Source organism: Heterocephalus glaber, unplaced genomic scaffold, assembly GCF_053883595.1.
Source record: "Heterocephalus glaber isolate CG9 unplaced genomic scaffold, H.glaber_assembly_v1.0 deba00001553, whole genome shotgun sequence".
NCBI lineage: Eukaryota > Metazoa > Chordata > Mammalia > Rodentia > Bathyergidae > Heterocephalus > Heterocephalus glaber.
Genome location: NW_028258344.1, coordinates 20905001 through 20927732, shown reverse-complemented (window position 1 = coordinate 20927732; position 22732 = coordinate 20905001). Strand labels below are relative to the sequence as shown.

Here is a 22732-nt window from a genome sequence, read left to right as displayed (position 1 = left end):
ACAAATAGCTAAGCTGCAGAGCAGAAGGTGTACACTGTATTTCTCCTCTTACCATTTTGATGTAGGATATCATAATTGCAGTATATGTGGACGGTGAGGAATGTGGTAAAGAACAAAAACTGATTCCAAAATTTCTCCATAGTTATCTTTTTATTGTGACTGTATTTGGTCTACTAAATTTTTAAATAAAAATACATGTTTTTGGTGAATCCAGCTCTTGAAGAATCACTAACAAAAGCAATTTCAAAGGGGAGTATTAAATTATTCCTGACCCTGAAATATTACCACAGGTGATGAAGTGATTATATTCATCATCCCAACAGCATTTAGAAGTCAAGTCTCTCAGATAAAAGTTACATCTTCCTAGAACCTGTGAACATGGTGCAAAGTCTTCTGATCATAGAAGCCAGAATCACTTATTTCAATAATTAATAGAACTAGTCATGAATATGAATATTTAACGAGTCAATATAAAAAGCCTAGATGATTCAGGGTAATCACTTCCATAACAATTGGGGGTTGTTCCCCAGACTGTTACTTGTCACTAATAACCCATTTCAAACCTTTGACTTTGCAAGGACCTCAATTTGATGGCCTAATAGTGTCAGGTGCAGATTTCAATGTTTAAATTATTAAAAACCGTGATAAAATCCAGTACTGCCACCTGCATTGAGAGGGTGTTCGCTCTTCCTTTCATCTCTTGATTAACATGGGGTTGGCATTCCAATTTGTGGATTTACTATACCTTTTGCTAGTTCTTTTTAACCTACTGATTTTCTGCCTCTTGGCCATGTCTTAGCTCATTTTCATATCCCCCAGAGGGGAAAAAGAGAAAATTAAACTCAAACCTATGGAATTTGCTCTAATGAAAGGAAAGGGAAGAGACTGGAAACCCCTGGCTAAAATGAGGTTTGGAGATTTTCATACTTACCTTGGATCCAGTTAACCTAGACTATCAAGGGCCTACTTCATAAGCAGTCATTTATTCTTCACATGATTTAACCATGACAAACATTGGAAAGCTATTATACAAAAGAGAACTTTTCATAAACATTCTAAACAAAGTTATATATAAGAAAATAAGTTAATATAAGTCTTGACAGAGATACAATACACACACACACACACACACACATACACACACACACAGGCAATGAAAACTTTTAGGAAAGCAGTTCTGACCATATGTCTGTCCTCACTTTAAAATTATGTTTTGATAAAAAAAAATCAGTTGTAACTGTTGAGAATCTATTAATAGGTTTCCTCTTATTTATTGTTTTTAACTGATAATAGTATTTCAGACCAAGTCGCCAAAGGGTTAATGCTGCTGGGTGAGCTGAAATTCATGAGCATAATCCTAAACAAGTGAGGTAAAGTTCTATCAGGTCTATTTCAGCCTATCAGGGATTACCCCTAGCTGTCTAATCCTGCTGAGCCTCAGGGAGGAACGATCTATTGTATTTGAAATCCTGGCCAGGAAAGAACAGAAGGTTAAATGGGTGCCTTGCTCTGTAATCAAATATCACAGGCACTACTTATCTATTCAATGAACAACTGACATAGAAAATCAATTAGGAACCAAATAGCTTCTTAGGAATTTTACCCAGAAGGAAGTAAGATTTTTTTAAATGAGTTTATTTGATATGTTTTATAGTTGAATACTAGAAATTGTGAAGTTTCAAAAGTTGTTTTAGCTTGTTTTGAGCTTCTGAACTATGCACTTGCACAATCAGTGTATTTCAGGAATAATGATACTACCCTGTAGGATAGGTGGTGGAGTCATTTACCTAAGGAAGGAACAGCCACACAAAACCAACACCTAAAATGCTGTTAAAGTTGCATAAAATTTCTGAACAATAATGTAAATAAATGTTATGTTTTATCAAGATGATTTAAATAATTTACCCCTACTGAATTGCATTCCTCGGATAGCACCTAACTTCTGTGAAAATAAAATAAGTAAAAAAAAGAAAGCAAACAAATAAAAAAAGAAAGATCGATGCAGCTCCTGAAGTTCTTTGTTTCTAGCAGGAAGAGGATTCTTTTGATAAACTGAAGGTTAACACCCTTGTTTCACAGTCCCCACCCTCTACCTGTCACTCTGAGTGGATGTCACAATTCATGTACACAGGAAGAGCAGTCTGACCTGGCCAGTGTGCTTGACCTTGGACAGGCCTAAGATCAAATCTGGCTATTAATATTGGGGCAGTCAAAATGTAATCTTCCAGATAGTGAAGAACTGAGCTAGAAATTACGCAGTAGGCACACCCTGCCAATCAGGAGCATCATGGGCTAGGCAGTAAAATGTTCATCTGGAACTGAGCAGGAGTCAAGATAAACTCTCTTTTTTTCTGTTCTGTGAATGCTTGTTGAAAGAAAATTGCTGAAGGTCTTTATATGCCCAACTTATCTGTCCTCACAATTTCAATTATTTTTGGACTCTTTGCTTTATAAGAGTTCTTATAAGGTAATCCATTTGCAGGCTAAAGCAGAGATAATTGGAAAAATATTGCCCTTTCACAGTCAAGGAAGATATTTTACAAATTGGATAGAATACTTTTAATACTCTCATTGTAGTTCAATGTGCATATAATTTTGAGCGCAAATTCTCATTCTCTGTAATTGTTATTCCTTGTAACTTCCTCTCAGAATATATTTATAATACAGGATAAAAAGAGGAAATATGGAAGTTGATCTATAGAAGAGGTACTTCTTTAAGAAACAGACAAAGATAGAAATGCCTAGGCTAGTTATAAAAGGTGCAATAGAAAAAATGCATTACTATGTCAAACCACTACTAATATTAAATTGGTGATTTAATCAAATATTGTTTCCAGTATTTGTCCTATTATTTCTATGTTCCCAAGTTACAGGACTCTACATAAAATAGTTATGTGTCCATAATAGCATCAACAGTAACAATTTGACCAAAATATCTGATATATGGCTTATCAATATTTCTAGCACAAATATATTTTTGAAAGTTGTTATTAATTTTCTGTTTAAATATGATCCCAAAATAACCTAATTAAAGAAAATATGTACCTTTGAATCCCAGGAAAATATCTTGCCTGAACTGCAAATGTACATTTTAACAAAGCAATACATTTTTTTCTTCAAATAAAAAATATTTTCTCTTGATTTTAATTGTCTCCAAATTACCAAAATTTTTTTCTTAGTTGGGTATAGGTATGGATGTACTCTTGTTATTCCAGCACTTCAGCAAGTTGATGCAAGAGTATTTCAAGGTCATACCCAGCCTAGGCAATTTAGCCATTTAACAAAACCTTGGCTCAAAATTTTTAAAAATAAATAAAAAATGGGTGGAGATGTAGCTTTGAATCAAAGGGTTTGGGTTCAACCTCAGTGCCCAAAAGAAACAAACAAAAACTTTAAAATGGCATCTGGTTTAATACATATTAATTAGAGGGGTGTTTTTGCAAAATTAACTATTCATTTTAGCTCTCTGTGAAGGTACACTAAGTCTTCACATCACTGGCAGGGTGAGGACATGGTATGCAGAATTAGGTTACAATAAACTGTCCCGCTCATTCAACCTCCTGGTATTTTATATCTGTTGCTTCCTCAAGCAATACGAATCCAGTAATGCTTTAATTTGTGACACTGCTAACTGGTATTAACAGATTATGACTATGAAATGTCCTTGCATTTGTACTGGCACAGGCAGTTTATATGTCTAACATAGCAGAGCAAAATGTATTAAGTCACATAAACATACAATACTGTACTATGTCTTTTACTTAACCACAAATTTCAAAAGGTTTATAGTTCACTTATCTATGCTCACTGAACATTATCTTAAAATAATCAAAAGGCTCAGGGCACACCTCAACGACAGTAAGAAACTTCTATCCTTCTCTGATCTAATGGTATCAGTTGGTAATGATCATTAAATGATCTAGCCCATCAATTTTTTGTAAAATCTTAAAATAATTGGCTAGATTTCTTTTAACCAAATGGCTCAATTGGCTCAATTGTTTTATTAATCTAACTTTTTAAGTCTGTGGGACAGGGAACTATTTTGTTTGGGTCTTTTGTGGAATACAAGTTATACTGCCAGTGAGATTCAGACACAGTTTGGCGTTGGCATTTTGAAGCACAGCTCTTGTGGTCAGTACAGAGCTAGCAAGTTCTCTAAGAAAAAGAGATAGAAATTTTGAATTACAGGTAGCTAAATTCAATCACTGTTTCAGAGTCTGTTGCTCCTGAGTTAAGGTATCGTATTTATTTATTTTTAGCGTCAGTTGTCAATATAACTTCCAATGCATGCATATTAGATGTTATATTTGGGAAAAAATTATATCATTAATATAAAATTATGAAATTATACAACATGCAGTACACAGATCTGTTTCATAAGCAGGATAAAGTATATATAATTCTGTCTATACACACATCTACCCTACATGTTCACACACACACATGCTCTCCACATATATGTTTATATCCATATCTAAAGAGAGAGCATATATGTGCTGTTATGAAGTAAAACTCCAAAAACAAACCTCAGAATCTGCCTTCATACAACAGCCAGAAAATAGAACGTTGCAGAATTATTACAGTAGGCTACAAAAGAGTGTGCAACCCAGCGGGTCTGTGGAAGTTGGGTCTCCTGAGGCCTATAAGATTCCTGTTCTGAAAATAGACTATACATCTGCTGCCAGGGGATGTCTTGATGCTCAAAAAAAGTGAATTTTTGCAGCTATGATTTGGTGAAGCATGATTCCAAAAATTTACCAAAAATATATTCCTACAAAATTTAATTCAGCAGACTTGGATTTTTTTTAAGCACTTGTGGACTCAGAAAATGGTTTCTTGGCCCAACAGCTCACTTAAGTGCCAAACTTTCAACAAAAGAAGAGCTGTTTTGTACAGAAAGCTCTTCCATGTAGTCTCGTCATTTTTTCTACTGCAGTGGGATTTCTGTATATCAAAACATGTCAGACTCTTGTCCTCAGAGGCAAAAGGATGCACAAGACAGGAAGTAATGCCTTCAATGGCTTACTTGGACAGAGGATAGAGTATTCAGCATTGGCAGACCCTAGCATAACCCTGGCCTGTGAGGAAGTGATTCCCCAAGGGAAGCATCAGATGCAGTTTCCTGAACTGTGAGGGAAAAAATGCCAATGGAGCTGAGGTAGTATAACTGCCATGTTTTTCATCTTGTCCAGTCTGTGGATCAACAGGCAACCTTCAAAATCTTCTAGCTCAGTAACCCCCAAATTTGGCTGATCATCACAATCCATATCTTTCAATAAAGAGATATTTGGGATGTGCTGACAGAGGTTGTGATCTTGGAACCAATATATTTCAAAAATTCCCACAGGGACTCTGATGGTCAGCTTCATCTCATCCAACCTTCCATATTCTGTATAAATCTGCCAAGTGGATACACAACCATTTCTAGAATGGCTTTTCACATAAACATTTCATGACTCAAAAAAGTTTGAAAGAATTTGCTTTCTTAATAAAATCTCCATGAGAAATGAGTCTTTGTTTTCTGTACATGACCAATATCCAATAAAATCAACTTTGTTTAATCCCTACCCATCTTTCTAAATACCTTAATACAGAGGCACATTCAAATTCCTTACTTCCCTCCAAAATTAGATGAAAAGTTCAATTTATTCATATTCCAAGGTACTAATGACATAAATAAGTGTTGTAATTCAAATGCACTAATTACTTGTTTACAATGATGAATAATCATTTCTCTGTTTAACCTAATGTTTGTCTGTTTCACTAAATCATAAACTCCAAGAAAGCAAGGCTTGTATCTGTCTTGCTTGATGCCATGTTCTTATTCTCTAGCACAGTCTCTGACAGAGCACACTTTCAATGAACAAATACATGAATGAGTAATCAAATACGTAAATAAAGCAAGGGATTTAAGAGGCATCGTTATTTGTCTGTAAAGGATTTTTTTATCCACATCCTATTTATAAGAAAACATATAAATATATATTTGTTTATTAAATAAGACAGTGGAAAAGGTGTGATGTGACATAGGTGTAATTTAAGATGAGATACTTACTAAAGTTCAGCATAAGTTCAGCTCTTATAGGCCAGAGAGATTGAGTTTAGACAAGATCTCAAAGACCATTAAGTTAATGCATATTTCTAATTCTAGTGGTAACTCAGAATGCGTTTTATATATGAAAACATTGTTTTATCATCCCAAAGGTAAAAATAAAATTAAGCCAGCTACAGAAGCTCTATGTAAACATTCATTTTTCAGCTGTGAGCTCCACTTACTACCACTCATTTGCAAATTCACACTTGGCAGACTTGAAAACTCGTATTTAAAAGTGTAATGCACAGTTCTCTTTCGTAGGCAAACTTCTAAGAAAGAATGGATGTTAAAGTTCAAGCACATAAAAGGAAACACAAATAGTTATATTCTATGTACTATATTCACCCCTTTTCAAGTTGATGAATATGGCTACATTCCTCTTTAAAGCAAATTTCAATTGAAGGCCAATGACACAGATAAAATTAAGAATGACTTTTCAGGAACGACAACTTCTAGATATAACAGTGTAACCAAGTGTACTTATAGAAATTAAAAAAGAAAGTGCCTTCCAATAATAAAAAAGCAAAAGTTTATTCCAAGTACAAAACACAATGCCAATAGAGTAGATGTGCTGACAAGACATGAGTAATGTTTTCCACATATAAGAAAAGTTTTCATCTCAGAATACTTTCTTCAAAGCTACTTTCATACCTTAATTAAGAACTCACTGGAATATTTTTTCTTCATTTATTAATATATTAACTAAAACACAGAAAGGCTTGCCGAAAACCACATAAAGAGAGAGAAAGTCTCTCTCATGGACACATGAAGATGAAAACATCTGACTTTCTTTTAAATGTCTCTTGAAGTCACAAAGGGGAATATACAGATAGTTATGCATAACTTTCACTTTCTCTTAGACATCACCCAACACCCTGACTCCACACCCCACCCCGATATATTAGTAATGAGAGTGTAACAGGAAATGATACCCACTTTGTCCATGCTTATTCAGGTCATCAAATGTTCATGACCTAAATGCTGACCTAGACAACTAAACATTCAGTTTCACTATGTTTCAGACTCAAGCAAACAGCTCCTGAGAATCTTGTAGCATGAGATAATATTTAAGCTTATCATGTTTTCTTGCATAATTTCCCTTGAATTTATTTTCAAGATAAACAGAGAGAAGAAATTATGTAATGGTAGTGTTCTAAGAGTAGGAAAACTGGCAGCCCAATCCTTGACTTCACCCTGCCCAGGTCAGTGTGCCTTATGAAGATCTCTGGATATTGAAACCTTCAAGGAAAATCTGCAATTGCTGGAGTCAAACAGGATTATGCCTGAAACAGCTACAGAAGAATACTCCTATTACGTCTGATTTAAGGGATATATTGTTTTTTTAAAAAGGAAAACATCCTTTCAATTACCAAGAAAAGCACAAAGAAATTTTGTTTTCTCCATACCTTAACCATTATAAAAACATAAAAGTTATAAACTCACAAACATCACATAAGTGGACAGATGAAGGCAAAAGAGATAGAAGAATGCAAAATTTACTGTTACTGTTAACTGTTTTTCAAAAATGAGTCTATGGTCTTTATTAGTGTGGAAAACATAAGCCACTCTTTTTCCGAGTTCTGCAAGGCAGGACTCTAATTATTTCCCCCAATACTAAAGAAAATCTAAATATTAATTCTCTAAATGACACAAAGAAGTAAACATTGCTAAAATGTGTTAAAGTACTGAAGACATCCCTACAAACTCTGGAATGCAGGAAGGCTGTGAACAGGGACAACACACGAAGAAAAAAAAAGCATAAGAAAAATAGTATATATTTTCTTCTAGAAATTGATGTGCTTAATGAAGACAGGAGCTATATCAAATTCCCTTTGAAGCTGTCTTATTCACCTTTGGGATCCAGCACAGGTCATTTTTAACCATCAAGGACAAATAAACATTTGTGCCTTACTAGGACATCAATCTAATGAAATGTATTTCAGTAAATTTAAGCTATTATAAAATATAGCAATTTTTCATTTCTACAAATACAAGGAATTCAGTTTGTGGGTATTTTTCAAAGAATACAATATGAATCAAATGAATGGTTAACATTCAGTCATCAAAAACAGCTAAAATTTACATATTGCTGTGATTATTGTAATTCACTATCTCTAAATCTCTATTTCATTGTTGCTTCTTTCTTTACTTTTCAGGGGATACATATTCTTCTAAAATATCAATGATTATGTTTCACCCTATGTCCATCTCCTTCTGTCACACAGGGCTTTTCTTTCTGAGTGCCACCTCTCAGTATTGTGTCTTCTCTGTGATTAAGCATCCTATTTAATACTGCGGATGCTGGAACCAGACTGACTTCAAATCCTGACTCAGTCATCACCAATAACAGCCCTGTGACCTTGGACAAGACATTAGGTTTTATTGCCTTAGTTTCTTCATTTTCAAAATGGTCATGATAAAAAGGTTTCTGGTAAGAATAAATGAATAAATTAATATGTCTAAAGAACTTAAGACATTTCTCTTGCCATCACCAAGTAAGTGCTCAATAAATGCTGGTATCATCTTTCTCACTGAACTTATTGTCCACAGGGAAGTAGAAGATGAATAGAGAAGACTGAAAAAAATGATAAAAATCTGGTCTATTTAAAGACAAAGAAAAAGGAACTCAACCTATGCAAGACAAAAATTGACTAGTGATAATGAGAATCCAATTAATATTTATGCTTGTCAATTATGCAATTCTATTGCTAGGTACATATCCAAGAGCAATGAAAATCTATGCACGCACAAAGCCTTGTACATAAATGTTCATAATATACTTTATAATGACCAAAAAGGGGAAATAACACAAATGTCCAAATGATGGGTGATAAATAGGATGTAGCATACTCATGCAATGGAAATTTGGTAATGTGTAAACATGAAGTGCTGATACACGTTACTGCATAGATGAACCTGGAAACATTAAATTAAGTGAGAGAAGATACTTAAGAAGCACTCCATATTTTATGATTGCATCTATATTAAATATTCAAAATAGTCAAATCTATAGTGACAAAAAGCAATTAATAATTGCCTAGAGTCATGGAAGGGAGGGTTGGAGACATCTGTGGACAACTAAAATGGTATAAGATTTATTTTGGGGAGAGCCGGGTATTTAGCTCAGTGATACCACACCTGCCTCACAAGTGCAAGGTCCTGAGTTTGATTTCCAGTACCAAAAAAAAAAAAAAAGACTAATTTTGAGGATGATGAAGATATTCCAAAACAAATCAGGATGATGTCTGCATAATTCTGTGAATACTCTAAAGCTAATGAATTCTACTTTAAATAGATAAACTGCATTGTATATGAATGTTATCTCAATCAAGTTGTTGAAATATTCAAAGCAGCAGCAGCAAAGCAGAAAGAAAGTGTTCAACCTTCAACATGGGAGATTTTTGTCATTGTTGCATAGAACTTTAATTTAGAAATTAGAAATAAGCTTCTTAGAAATTTTATGCAGATTTTACCAAATAATTGCATTCTTAAGCATTGGCATTGCTGTCTTATTGCATCATTTTCCCACTGTGGCCAATTAAGAAAATATTTATTCAGGTTACCTAATTCCCTGAATTTCAAGAATATTCTAAGTACTTAGTAGTATCTGTTGTGACTTTAAGACCAAAGGAAAGAATGAAATACTTTCTAATAGCTAGACATTAATTTGAGAAGAACTTTCTATTTTAAAATACTTAAGAGACTTACTGCAAGAATCTTTACAAAAAACAAAATATTTCAAGTCTGTGATCAGGATCTGTCTCATTCAGTTTAAAAAGTTTCATGCTCTCCTACAATTAGTGAGGTCATTGACTTTTTTGGAGAGACTATCACCTTTACCAAGTCATATCCTGTTCCCTGAACTTTTGATTAGTCATGTGTACATACAGAACTGATTTCAGTGCTTGTCAGAGAATCTTGCACAACATCATCAAAGGTTTATTATCTCTAGGGACCAAGAACATGTATGGACACACAGGAAGAAATGTCTGCGGTCTACTCTAAAGCAAAACCAGGGACTTTAATAATTAACCCATGATCTCCATCCATTTGTAATACATTTTCATATATTATATTTTCTCTCTCTCTTTCTCACACACAATTTGTTTCAAGATTTGAGCAACATAAGGAGACTTTCATGAATATGTGATGAAAATAGTACCGAGGCACCAGCATTTTGCATTTTTAATCACCTAACACATGATCTAAATAAATCCACATTCATCTCCATTTATTGAAAGAATTAAATTTCTTTGGAAAAATGTGTTTGTATGTGCATCTAATTTAAGTGAATTTCTGTATCAATGGTTTCCCAGTAAATTATCAACTTGTTGCAATTGAAAGAGCAATCATATTCCACAGGAAGAAATAAAGTGATCTAGTAACCAGTACAGAAACTTATAAGTAAGTATTAGTTCTCAGTCTATTTTGAAACATACATGTAAATAAATGTTGACAAAATTAAGCAACTGGGTAATAATGAAGATATCTTCTCATTTTTGACTAAAACATAGATAGTACTTACAACTGTATGTTAAGAAAAATGCTGTAAAATCTAAATAGTTGCTTATAAACTTCATCTTAGTTTTGCTATTATTCAGGGAATTAAGAAAGTTAAAACTGTATTCTTCTAAAAAATTATTTGTGAATTCCCTTTGCATTTATTTTTGAAGAATTTGTTTATGAGAATAAGGAGTAACTTCTTAGGAAATACTCATTCTGGAAAAATTTGGTACTGCTTTACCATCCAAATAGGATTTTCTAGTTACTTAATTTTCTGATAAAAATCCACAATCAAGCAAAAAAACACCAAAAACAGCAGGACCTGCTTTTAGACAGTTATTTCTCAAAAGATACTGAGGAACTTCTGCTCAAATATAGTGGCATTTAGCATCAATAGTAAACAAAGAAGTGTTTTCTACCTTTCAAAATACTGTATAATATAAATTTACCAAATAAAATAAATTCTGGAAGATAAATTCCAATATTTGCATAAGTCCTATTTTAGCATGTGGATCTTAAAAACAACATTATTTATTTAGTATAAAAGTTGAGAATGATTTTTCCTTTCCTCCATTACTGGTGTCACCACTCAGTCACTCAGTGGTCAGTACTGCAGATATATTGAGTTTGAAGAAGATGCTGTGTTAACTGATTATCGGAAGTGATAGCAACTCCACCTGCTATCTGATTTCCTGCAATTGAAAAATGCATGATTTTAGGTCCTAGGGAATATATGCTGGTGCTATTCCCAGGCCTGCCAAATGGATAGTTAAACATATTTTAAATCTTTGTAAGATACCGTACATTATAATTACCAAAATGTCATTATGAGCTTTACACTCACCAACAGGGTGTAATGATTGAGAGATTATATATTGTTAACAATTCTGTCCTTTCACAATTAAAACTATTCTAAATTTCCAATAAAATATCATTTCATTAATAAATGTAGCTAAGTGTAGCAATGTCAATGACTTTTTGCAGGATTTTGCAGATTTTAGAGGCAAGGTTTCCCCAAACATCTTTAAATTCAGTCAATCCATAGAATTCTAACAAGACTTCAGGCTTTCCATAAAAATCATTAGCAAAATTTTGAGGAGAGAAACAACAGAAAGGAGTTCATGAGTAACATATGTTGGAAAGAAATCCCTGAAACTTTTTGCTAAAATGGATCAAAGTTAGAAGTGAAAGACAATAATTATTATTCAATAATGATATTTTAAAATGTAACAAGTAGCAAGTAATCAGAATGCCTTTTAGTATTACAAGGATGCAAGCAAGCTGGATGTGGTGGCCCATCCTTGTAATCCTAGTTACTCAGGGTGCTGAAGCAGGAATATTAAAAATTGAGCCCAGTCTGAGCAATTTAATGAGATCCTCTCTCAAAAATTTTAAAATTAAAGTGTAGCTCAGTTGTAGTGTTTGCCTAGCATGTGGGTTCAATTTCCAGTAGAGAAGGGGAAAAAGAATTCCAGGAAAAGGAAAAGAGAAAAAAGGAGGAAAGAAGGAAGAAGGAGACTCAGGCAGTAATGAGCAGGGAGTAGACTGCACTTTACTTATTCCTACATGGTAAGTTAAATGCTTAGGGAGGCACATTCCTTTTTTTGGGTCAGTGGGGTACCATTTAGTACATTACTGCTGGGGTACCCTGGTGACCTGAATGAATTAATGTGGGCTCCAAAGGAGTTTAACTAGCAAACACAGAGAGAGCTCAGGCACTTGAAGTAATAAATATTCTATTAGTCCTTTCTACTTAATGTACCCATGCTCAAACTTGCCAGTAAAAGGAAATTTTTTTAAATGAAAATATTCTGTTGTGATATCACACAGGTGACAACTCTAACTAGGTGTTTCTCCTTCCAGCTCCATGGATAACCCAGTGGTTGTAAGTTGATCCTCCCAACAGATAGTGTGCAAGTGTGTAAACCTACCAGTCAGCCTCTACTGTCTCTTCAGCATCGCTAAGGAAACCTGCTACTTTGTAGGTGTGAGCGTGGGCTCCAAATTGAGGGAGTCCTGGACAAATTTGTACATTTGCCTCTAAAGTCCCTAGGGTTTCTTCCTCCTTTCATACACCCTATTCTGTCTGTCATCTAATATGAAGTTTTCTTTATTAACCAAATGTCAAATGTAGACCAGAGCATGTCTGGGAAAAGGCCACAGCTGCAACTCTAGCATAGGCTCTTAATGTCTGTGAGGACTTCAGTGAGGTATTTTTCTCTGAATTTCAATTTTTTCACATGTTTAAAAGGGAATGACAACATTTAAGTGTTAGAAAGAATATTATGATTTGGAACAAATATGTTCCCCAAAGGGCTCATGTGTTCAAAGGTGGTGCTTTTGGAATGTGACTAGAACACACGTTGGCACTAACCTCATCAATGGGTTAATCCATTGATAAATTCAGTTCTGAATGTGCTGTTAGGAGGTGTGCTCATTAGAGGAAGTAGGTCACTGGTAGTTGTAACCTAGAAGGTTAAAAAACCATCCTGTTTTGAGTCTCCACCCCCACCTTCACCCCTATCTTTCACTGGTGCTCTTTGTGTTCTACTTTCTTTTACCATGTGGTGAGCGGTTATCCTCTGCCAGCCCCTTTTTGCTATGATGTTTCTGCCTTGGAGCCAGCTGATTACAGACTGAAACCTCTGAAAACATTAGCCAAAATAAACCTCTTCTCCTGCAAGTAGTACATGTCATGTACTTTGCCCCAACAAGGAACACTAAAATAGTTAATGAGATAATGTACATAAAGCATCTAATTGATTATGATAGTTGACTGTAAATTTTACCTCTTTGATAAGTAATGCCATTATAAAAGACAATAAATATCTAACTCAATTACTGTATGGGTACACCTTTGACAGAAAAAATGGCATCACAAGAAAGAATATCTTGGGCCGGGGATTTAGCTCAGTTGGTTCCGTCGCTTGCCTCGCAAGAGCAAGGACCTGAGTTAGATCCCCGGTACCAAAAAAAAAAAAAAGAAAGAATATCTTTGGTAAGGTTCTTCCCAGTGTTCCATTGACTATATATAAATAATCAATTGCCAAGTTGATGTGATGCTATTCTTTCCACAGAACACGTGATCACAGGATAAAAATCAGCAGTTTAAAAGTGTTCATTCCAAACTGGAGTTAACCAATGAATTTGGATGTATCAATAGCTCATTCCTTCCCACCCTCAGCCTTGTGATTAACTAATTCGAGCAGCAGATATACAAGGATATAATTCTTCAACCATAACCTTCCTTTCTACTACTCTTTAAAAATTGCTTCATGGGTAAATATAGCCTTAGCATTTATTCCTTTAGCAACATGAGAAGGAAATGTGTATTCTATGCTAATACTTCCACTAAAAGAAATGCTTTGGGAAAATCTAAATCATGAGTTTGATCTTCATATATGTTTATATTTATATATGCACATTTAATATAAGTAAGTATAATATTCAAGACTATGAAAGTGCTCTTCCTTAAAGATAAGAAAAATAGAATATTAACTAAAAATTATAAAACCAAGTTAAATAAAATGCTGCCACACAGTATAACTCGTCATTACAATAGTGTGTCTTTAGATAACCCTCACTGAAAATATGGTAAGCTGAATTTACTGAGATTGTTCAAAAATCATTCTACTTTAGCAATCTGGTTATTCTTATTAAGTGATTTTCTTTATTTTCTAAGCAATGCATTAATAGCATTATCCTCATGTTTGAAGAACATAAATATTCCAACTAATAGAAAAGCTCTATCCTATGTTAAATTTCCACCATAATCCCTTCCTTAAACTAAGCAAGAAAGTGCTATGTACTAGATAAGAAAAGTAAGCCAAGATATGCAAGTGGCATTATATTACACCTACTGATAATTCAAGAGACTGGTCACACTCACACCTTTAATCACTGTCGAAAAAACCTGGAAACTTTTGATGACCAGATATTTGGATTTAACCCTTAATTTTATCATCATCCCTGACATCTAATCACAGAAATCTAAGCTGTAATTTTGAGAACAGAGTTATAAAGCACCATCTTAGAAAATCCTCTAAGAGTAGCATGTAGGAAGATAGCTTATATCCCAACAGATTCATGGGACACAGCCACAATACACAATGACATTTCCAACCCTGGCTCACAGGACACAGCCACAATACACAATGACATTTCCAACCCTGGCTCATGCTAGGTGCTCAATAAATGTTCTTGTATTTATTGAAAGAAAAAATTTGTGATTCTGCAGAACTTTGACCTTTGCAACAATACCAATCACCACACTCCTAAGCTACCGAACCTGTGAAAACATTTCCCAATTGTATAGGTAGTTACATCTCCATGATTGCCCTTTCCTTTCTGCATAATTCATATTCTTTTTTGTTCTCCTGAAATACACTAGTAATTTGGGGGAAAAGTACCTTCCTTTAAGGCTTGAATTATCTGAATAATGAACAAATCTCCACGTCTAATTGAACTCAGCCTGAGCATAGGCTCAGACTCAAAGGAAACTTGGTAAAGCATATCCAGTAGAACTTGGGAAGGCCAGATGTTCTGGAAGCAGAACTGTGGTCATTATACACATGCCAGCTCCTCCTCATTCTACCCCGGGCCAAGACCCTTTCAGCAGCATGAGGCCTGCCTAACATATGAGCCTGGTTATGTTTCTGCTCACCATCCCGGCACCCATGTGAACTCTGGTAACTGTACACAAGCTCCACTGATAGGAGTAAGGTAGATTTCAGCCCAGGAAACACAAGGTGATATATTAATTATGAGATGATGCTTTTTTCTGCTTTACCTAAATGACCTTAGGTTTGATGACAAATGAGCCATTTACTACTTTCAGTTAAATCATACCCACGTTTCACATGAGATAGAGTGAATACAAGTTACACACAAAAAGTTCCATAAATCATATAGTATGAGTTGATATGCTCCTGAAGGACGGGGAGTGACACATTGTTGACTATGTTTCTAAAATGTGATTGGGTGGTGTGTGTGTGTGTGTACCTGTGTTTAGAAAGAGTAAATGAAAGAAGTATTGAGGGAAGGGGACTGCTCACCTAACCCTGATTTCTGATGCAATGTTTCTGCCCCCAAAATATTACAAATTCATCAAGATCAAGCAGGTCCTTAAACAAAAATACACACAGAAAAAGACCTTAAAATCATTTACAATTTTGGATGCATTAATCTGGTTATATATTTTTTAAAGTCCTCCTTTTCTTAATTAAAAAAAAATGCTTCTCTTTGGGGGAATTAGGCAATCTCATAACATGGAGTATTTCCATGATGAGAAGATCTGGGTGGGATAAAATAGTAAGAATTTGAAAAAATAGAAAATAGCATGATCACATGCAGGGAGTCAGTAGCACTGGTTAAAGAAAGAAATGTAGAAAATAAGCTAGGGAGATTCCAATGACACACAGTGCATTTCTTGAAAATCTGTCTGGGTTGATAACAATTTCACACACTAAAATTATTTCATCTATTCTGACATAGATGTAGTACGTTTCCAATGTCTGATGTAAATCATTCTTTCTAGGGATTGATATGTATTCATCTACATATCTCTATTTCAGTAGATAGGTTTTTGGCATTTTTGCCTGAAGGAATACAAAGAAGCTTTTCAGCTCATAATGTAACAATATATTATTATTTGCCATATGAATGCAGTAAAAAAAAAAGTTCATATTTGCACTGAAGTATCCCATATCCCTGTTCTAACACATGGCCATGTTTCAGCAAGTGACAGGAAAAAACAGAAGTAAACGAAGTTGGTAGGGGTGGCCTATTACATTGTGATCTAAAAACACAAGTGATTTATTAGTTGCTATTAGCTGAGCAAGTCCTCTTTATTTGATCTGTGTATTTATTAGTTATATGTATCAGGCAAGCGTGAATTGTTCTACTGTAGAAACTGTTTTTCGTTAACCTCTGCTTCTCTTTTTATGATAATACAATAGGATAATTTGATGTGATTACTTTTTTAAAAAGAAATCCTGTAACTGGAATTAAATTTCACAGTGCATTTTAACCTTGAAATGAACATAAATCTGAAACTAATACAAAAAGTGTAAAAATTTTCTTAGGTTAATGTTCAGCAAAAAAATAACTTTTGTTTATCTCTGAAAACAGCTTTCTTTACCTAAACTGATAACTAGAATAAGATTTTAAAAACCTGTTTGGATTTCTTAGCTACACTCATATTCCAATTTCCTTTTATACGATGACTTTTACGCAAATGTGTACCACTCAATCTCCTGACCTCTTTTACCATCACAAGGGCACAATGACAGTTCAATAAATGAAATGGTACATATCTGGTATATTTGATTTTAAATTACAAAGTTGGACTCAGCTCTAGTGAAATGAAATACTTGTGACTCCACTGTTAACTCCAAACTGATCAAGTTATTATTATTTCCTACTAGTCAAAACAGAAAAAAAGATAAGTGAAGCTAATTATTTCCTTTTTTGTTTTCTTTGCACATACTTCTCCCAGTTTACCTCTTTGCACTCTTCTTTTGCAACCTTCCCCCATCCCTCAATTTCAGTTAACTCAGGTTCTTTTGTCTGTAACATGGATAATGAGAAAACCCCAAAAACATCTTTGGGGGAATGCTGCACTAAAAGTTATCTACAACTAAATTCCATGTGTTTTCCTCTCCTTTACCATGGAGACAATCGATTTACTCACTGCTCTCAGCCACTTTGAAATCCAAATATGAAAACAGCATTACAGGATTTAGGCAGAATCCTCTGCCTCAGTACTAGCAGATGCAAGCAGAAGAAAAGCTCCTACAATTACTTTTGACTGAACCAGCAAAGCTGTGAACACCTTACTTAAAAATACATGTAGTAGTAAGACAGCAACTGAGATGCAGGTGCAGTGCAGCCAGAGCATGTGTATGCTCTGTGGAGGGTGGTGGCTACACCCGTCAGCTGGCCAGAAGAGTCCTAGCAATCGCAAGCCAAGAATAAACTCTTCTGTAAAGCTGAAATATTGCCAAAGTCTTACTTGTTCTCCCTCAGTTTTTGTAATGCTAAGTGGTTTTCATCAGAGCCTTTCCCTGGACTCTTCAGAAAAAGTTTGGATCATTTAAAAGGAAGACCAAATTGCAATGCATTTTTTAAAAATGAAGATTGGAAGTAAAGGGGTTTCTTTAATACATTCATCAGTTAATTCCTTAGTTCATTACTGATTATAGAAATATTAAGGACCCATTATGAAAATCATTGGGCTAAAATATGTAAAATATGCAAAAGCATGAAGCTAAAAATAGAATTAAATCTAATAAATTGGTTAGCTTAAAACTACCCTTATGTGTATGTGTATAGAGACAGACAGACAGATAGATTTACCTTGCAAGACTAATGTAACAATATAGGCATTTAGTATTTATTTAAGCTCACTTCAAGTATACATTATTGCATGAAAAGTGAAGATTATAGTTAATCTTAAATTTTATTTTTGTTTTATTTTTCCTAGGCCAGTTTTACTTCAACATTAAAATTCCTGAAGGAGCTGAAAATTCAATAATGTTTAGCATTTCAGAAAATTTCACTTGAAAAAAATGAGTAAGATTTTCTTAACAATAACAAAATTGGTCTTCAAAAAGTTCTAAGGAAAATAGCACTGCCAAAAATGAATACAGTTTTGTTTGTTTTTGAAGTCATTCTTAGCAATAGGCATAAAGGTATTCTTTTTTTGAGTCCATATGGAAAGATCATCAACACATTCTACCTCTGGGTTCTTTGCCAAAATATTGTAACCCACAAACCATCTACCTTAACATAAAAGGAAAGGTGTTGTTCTGGTCAAATAAAGAAATAATTTTTACTAGCATATGTCTAATGTTAAAGCTGCCTAAATCCTGCCAAATACATTAAAACAACATCTGTAAAACAGATTTTCATTAAATTGATCAGTTTAAAGTTAAGCAGCTAGGCAGATGATGCTTTTAAGCTAACCCCTAACCTTTAACTTTTAACCTCCTTAAACTAGAATAAAGACACACACTTCTTTTAGGTAATACTGCTTCAGTTTGACAACACAAAGGATAGAGTGGTTTATTCAAATTAAAATGACCATCACCACATTTAGGGTGTTACGAATCAATGTTATCAATAATGAGAAAAGCTGTTTTCTTGAAGATCTGCATTTGTCTTACAAGTGCTACTTGTCACTTCCTTCTAAAATCTAAGTAATTCACAATGCAAAATGATATAAATTAAACTCTTAATAAAAATAAATGTTATATAGGAAATTGTTATCTAGTCACTAACTCAGAAAATGTTTTAAGTCTAATTTTAACATTTTAGTCATATGACAAAGCATGCTTTTTTCGCAGGCCTAGCCTAATTTATTAGAGTTTCATTTAAATGTAATTAATATTACTTATGAATTAATTTTGTTTTGCCACTGCAAGCCGATCAAGTTGGCTACTATACTCATTACTGTGCTTGAAAATCCTCTATGATTCAAAGTTTCTGAAATCAGCTTGGAAATAGCATCTTCAATAGACTGTTACTCTGGAGTATTTTTCTAGTTGTTACTGGTAATAATGCCATTTGAAGAGAAATGAAAAAGAATATAGTTGGATTATCTAATACCAGTTTTCAATAGCACAATCTTCAAACAATAGCACAATTCTTCAATCTTCTTTTAATTCAAGCTAAGTGTGTGCAAAGTAGGTTTTTGTTTGTTTGCTAACCATATGCTACACTAAGCAAGGACCCTTGGGTATTGAAGAGATAATTTATGCAACTAAAAAAACCAGTAATTTTTATATGATTCATAAGATCTTTAAGGTAAGATCACATCATTTGGTTGTGGAATCAAAGCACTCTAGCTTTAAAGCCCTCTTTAGAATCAAGCTTTTATCTCATCTATTTGTTCTAAATTCAAAGGCAATATCCAAATGTCCCCGCAAAGAAACTTCCAAGGTAACTCTGGCAACTAGCATACTGCGCTGCTGAGAGTAAAGCGGTCATTCCACACTTAGGGAATGAATGGGTAAACCTAATGCAGAGAACATATACACACATAACACACCTCTATATGCTTTTAAATAACTATCAAGCAATTTAATTAAATAAACTTTCCGGAGGAAATAAAAAACAACACTCTTCTTTTCTTTACTTTTCTGTGTAAGTAATAAAATAGAAAAGTTGTACATTTATATTGTCTATTCACAACACGTTAATTTAAAGTGTTAGAGGAACTGTGTGAATATAATCACAGTTCATGAATATTCTATATAGCTCCAAGGGCCTAAATCTATTATTTATACAAACTTAATGTTTGTGTTTCTTCTCCTAGTTATTCTAAAAGTTTTAATAGGTGGGGTATCAACAGCAAAAAATAGCAGACAATTGAACAATTGTCAACTGTTCCTGTAAAACCTATGAATTATAATACAATTAATCCTTCATATTATATTATCAATAGTGTTGACTTAGAAGTGTTCCATCTTACATTAGGGGCTGCACTCCCCACAAACTGTGTAGCCCAAATATAATGCTTTCATTATTGATCTACAAAGTGCCAATATCAGGAACTATGCTACAAATTCTCACACTGAATCTTTAGGTATTTATGCAGAGTACATCCATCTAAAATATGAACTTCAAGAAATAACCTAAACATACAGTATTAGATCAACCCAAATAAATAATTCTTATACCTAATCCAGATAACCATCATCTACTCTTTTTGTTGTGAGTTTCTAATTTTAAATAGAATTAGAAAAGCTATAGGTATTATAATCGGTTGACTTCTGATAGTATAGTTATCAATGATTTCTGGTATAAATCAATAGATAACACTTGCAAAATGGATTTTGTAATCATATTTAGAGCTTGTTACAATGACTAATGGTTTGCAATATTTTCTGAATTTTAATATCCTCTAGACAAAAAGAAGTTTTTAATAAGTTCCCAAGTTATTCATCATAGAAATAAATGTGTTACATTTGTACATGAAACAAGACAAAACAATCCATTGAACAAACTGCAGAAAATAAATTAATTGGTAATTGGAGTTGAAAAAATGTCAAGATAACTTGTGCAATACACGATGTTCATCACTTGCACACATGCATTGCACCTTCATAGTTTCTCCTAGTAAAAAGTAAAAGCATATTTGCCATTTTATAAGCATATTTATGTACACCACACCCCTCTGAGAGAAGGCATTACTAGTTAGGGAAATAGTCGTGCAAAACCACAGCAGAGTTTACTTTTGAAGACTTTCAACTGATGCTAAGGGAGAGTGTGTTTATTCAATGTCACTGAGCACATGCACACAAAAAACATGTTTGTATCATCCTTGTTTTCACCAAACTAAAGCTGATGCATTCATGATGTAGGATACCGTTTTTGTCCTCTGCACCCAGTAACCATCAACAATTAGACAGGGTGGTGCTATGCTTTTGTTTTTAAAAAATAATAAGAGAGATTTTTAAAGTATCACGTTACCTACGACAATACCCCAGAATAGCCCCTTTAGCGCAGGGAAGCCAGTCAGGCAGTCAATGTCACTGTAATTAGGACATACAGCAAATCTTTAAAATAAATTCTCCACTCCATATATTTCAATATACTTTCAGCAATGCTAATCAGAAACTTTGTACCTTGCCCTTTTTTTTCTCTTTCTCTCTAATTTTTCTTTAACTTGCACATTTGTGCTTCAAGCTCTGAAACAGTTAATTCCCTTGTCTACTTGTGCCAACGGAAATGGATGTCACTGCTTACCTTGTAGAGTTTCAGGGCTGCCTCGTGCCTGTGATTGGTAGTATGTAAGCGTAATTTATCCACACTGTTGGTATAGTAGTCACAAGCGTTACATTTTAGGTGAACAGGGTTGCCAATGGCAATGCACTTCAACCTCCACTCATTGCTTTTCCCCCCTTCTTTAATGTGGGCCACCAGTTGATATTTCTGCATATGTTTATCAGTCTTGCAGTGGAGCTGGAAGTTGGCTTTGAGCTGAGTGTTGTAGTTACAGAGCTTGCACTGGTAGATATCTCCAATTACAGCCCTCCATTCCTCTTCAGGGAGAGAGCGCTCGCTGCTCACATGCACACTTAGGGCCTCCAGGCTGTCAGAGGTGAATTTGTTGCAAACAGCACACTGGAATAGCTTCAGTGCTGGGTCACTGATATAAGGTGACAGCTCTCCTGCAGTAAGGAGGGACAGGTCATCACCCATTAGCTGACCACTGGCAAGCCGGATTTCAGGCGGCAGCTCATTATTTACTACAGGAAAAAAATTAAAAGGAAAAATAGAGAATAGAAAACACAGCACACACAAAGGAACCTGTAAAATAAAGTCTTGACAAGGAATGTGCTTTCTCTAGAGCTTAAACTATAAAAAGCTGTAATAGGATTGAATCAGGATCAATTACAATCATCCCTTTCAACTTCTAAATTCCCTCATCAGATAGCTTTAATTACTCCTACTGGGCATGATGTCATTCTGAAATTTGTATTTTCGAGGACAAGAAAGTTGATCAATGCCATAACAAAACAGTCATGTGTTTGCAATTTAAAAGCCTAGATAAACTTACGTACACACTAATTGTTATTTCCCAATTTGTCTTAAAGCTTGATGAGATTTGGCTAATACTGTACACGTGGCTGTAATCTACTACCAAGTACCTGGGATAAAGTAATGGTATTACCGTTAGTTTAAGTGCCTTCAATCACAACCACTAAAATGAGTTTTCAAAAATATAATTGTAGATTCCTCTTGAAGCTCAAATTTGATATTTTAAGGAATAATCAAATCAAAATGGAAACAACAAACCTCATGAAGTATGGCTAAGGATGGCAAGCGACTAATGAAAATTAGCATTTGTTAATCAAGCCATCAAATGAGCACAAAGTTTGCTGACTTCTCTCATGTTGCCATTGCTCCCTTAACTCTTTCCTCTCTAGAGTCAATTTAGCTTTGAAGTAGAGGCATACAAGGTTTGCTTATGCGGCTCAAAGAGAAAAAGTCCTGCCTAGTGAATTGTCCCCAGTTTGCTGTCATTCACCACTTTCTCGGGGTGCACTACACCAAGTCACAATGTGATTAGAAGCTAATAACAGTACAGAAGAACAGTGAATACTGACCAAGTCCAGGTGCCAGAGCCGC

General features: G+C 34.4%; 1 protein-coding gene across 7 annotated transcripts in view; it reads right to left on the bottom strand.

Annotated features, from left to right (window-relative positions):
- Positions 1 to 22732, bottom strand: part of Zfhx4 (zinc finger homeobox 4) — a 189845-nt gene that overhangs the window by 141487 nt on the left and 25626 nt on the right. For 5 of the 7 annotated variants that reach the window (XM_087190504.1, XM_087190508.1, XM_004842035.3 and 2 more), the window contains exons 2-3: positions 22711 to 22732; positions 21347 to 21849 (exon numbers count right to left, since the gene is read on the bottom strand). The exon at positions 22711 to 22732 is cut by the window's right edge and continues 2611 nt beyond it. In XM_087190504.1, the coding sequence (XP_087046630.1) occupies positions 21347 to 21849; positions 22711 to 22732 (525 nt within the window). The remainder of the gene's footprint in view (positions 1 to 21346; positions 21850 to 22710) is intronic. The other 2 variants (XM_087190507.1, XM_021256010.2) reach the window with 1 other exon arrangement.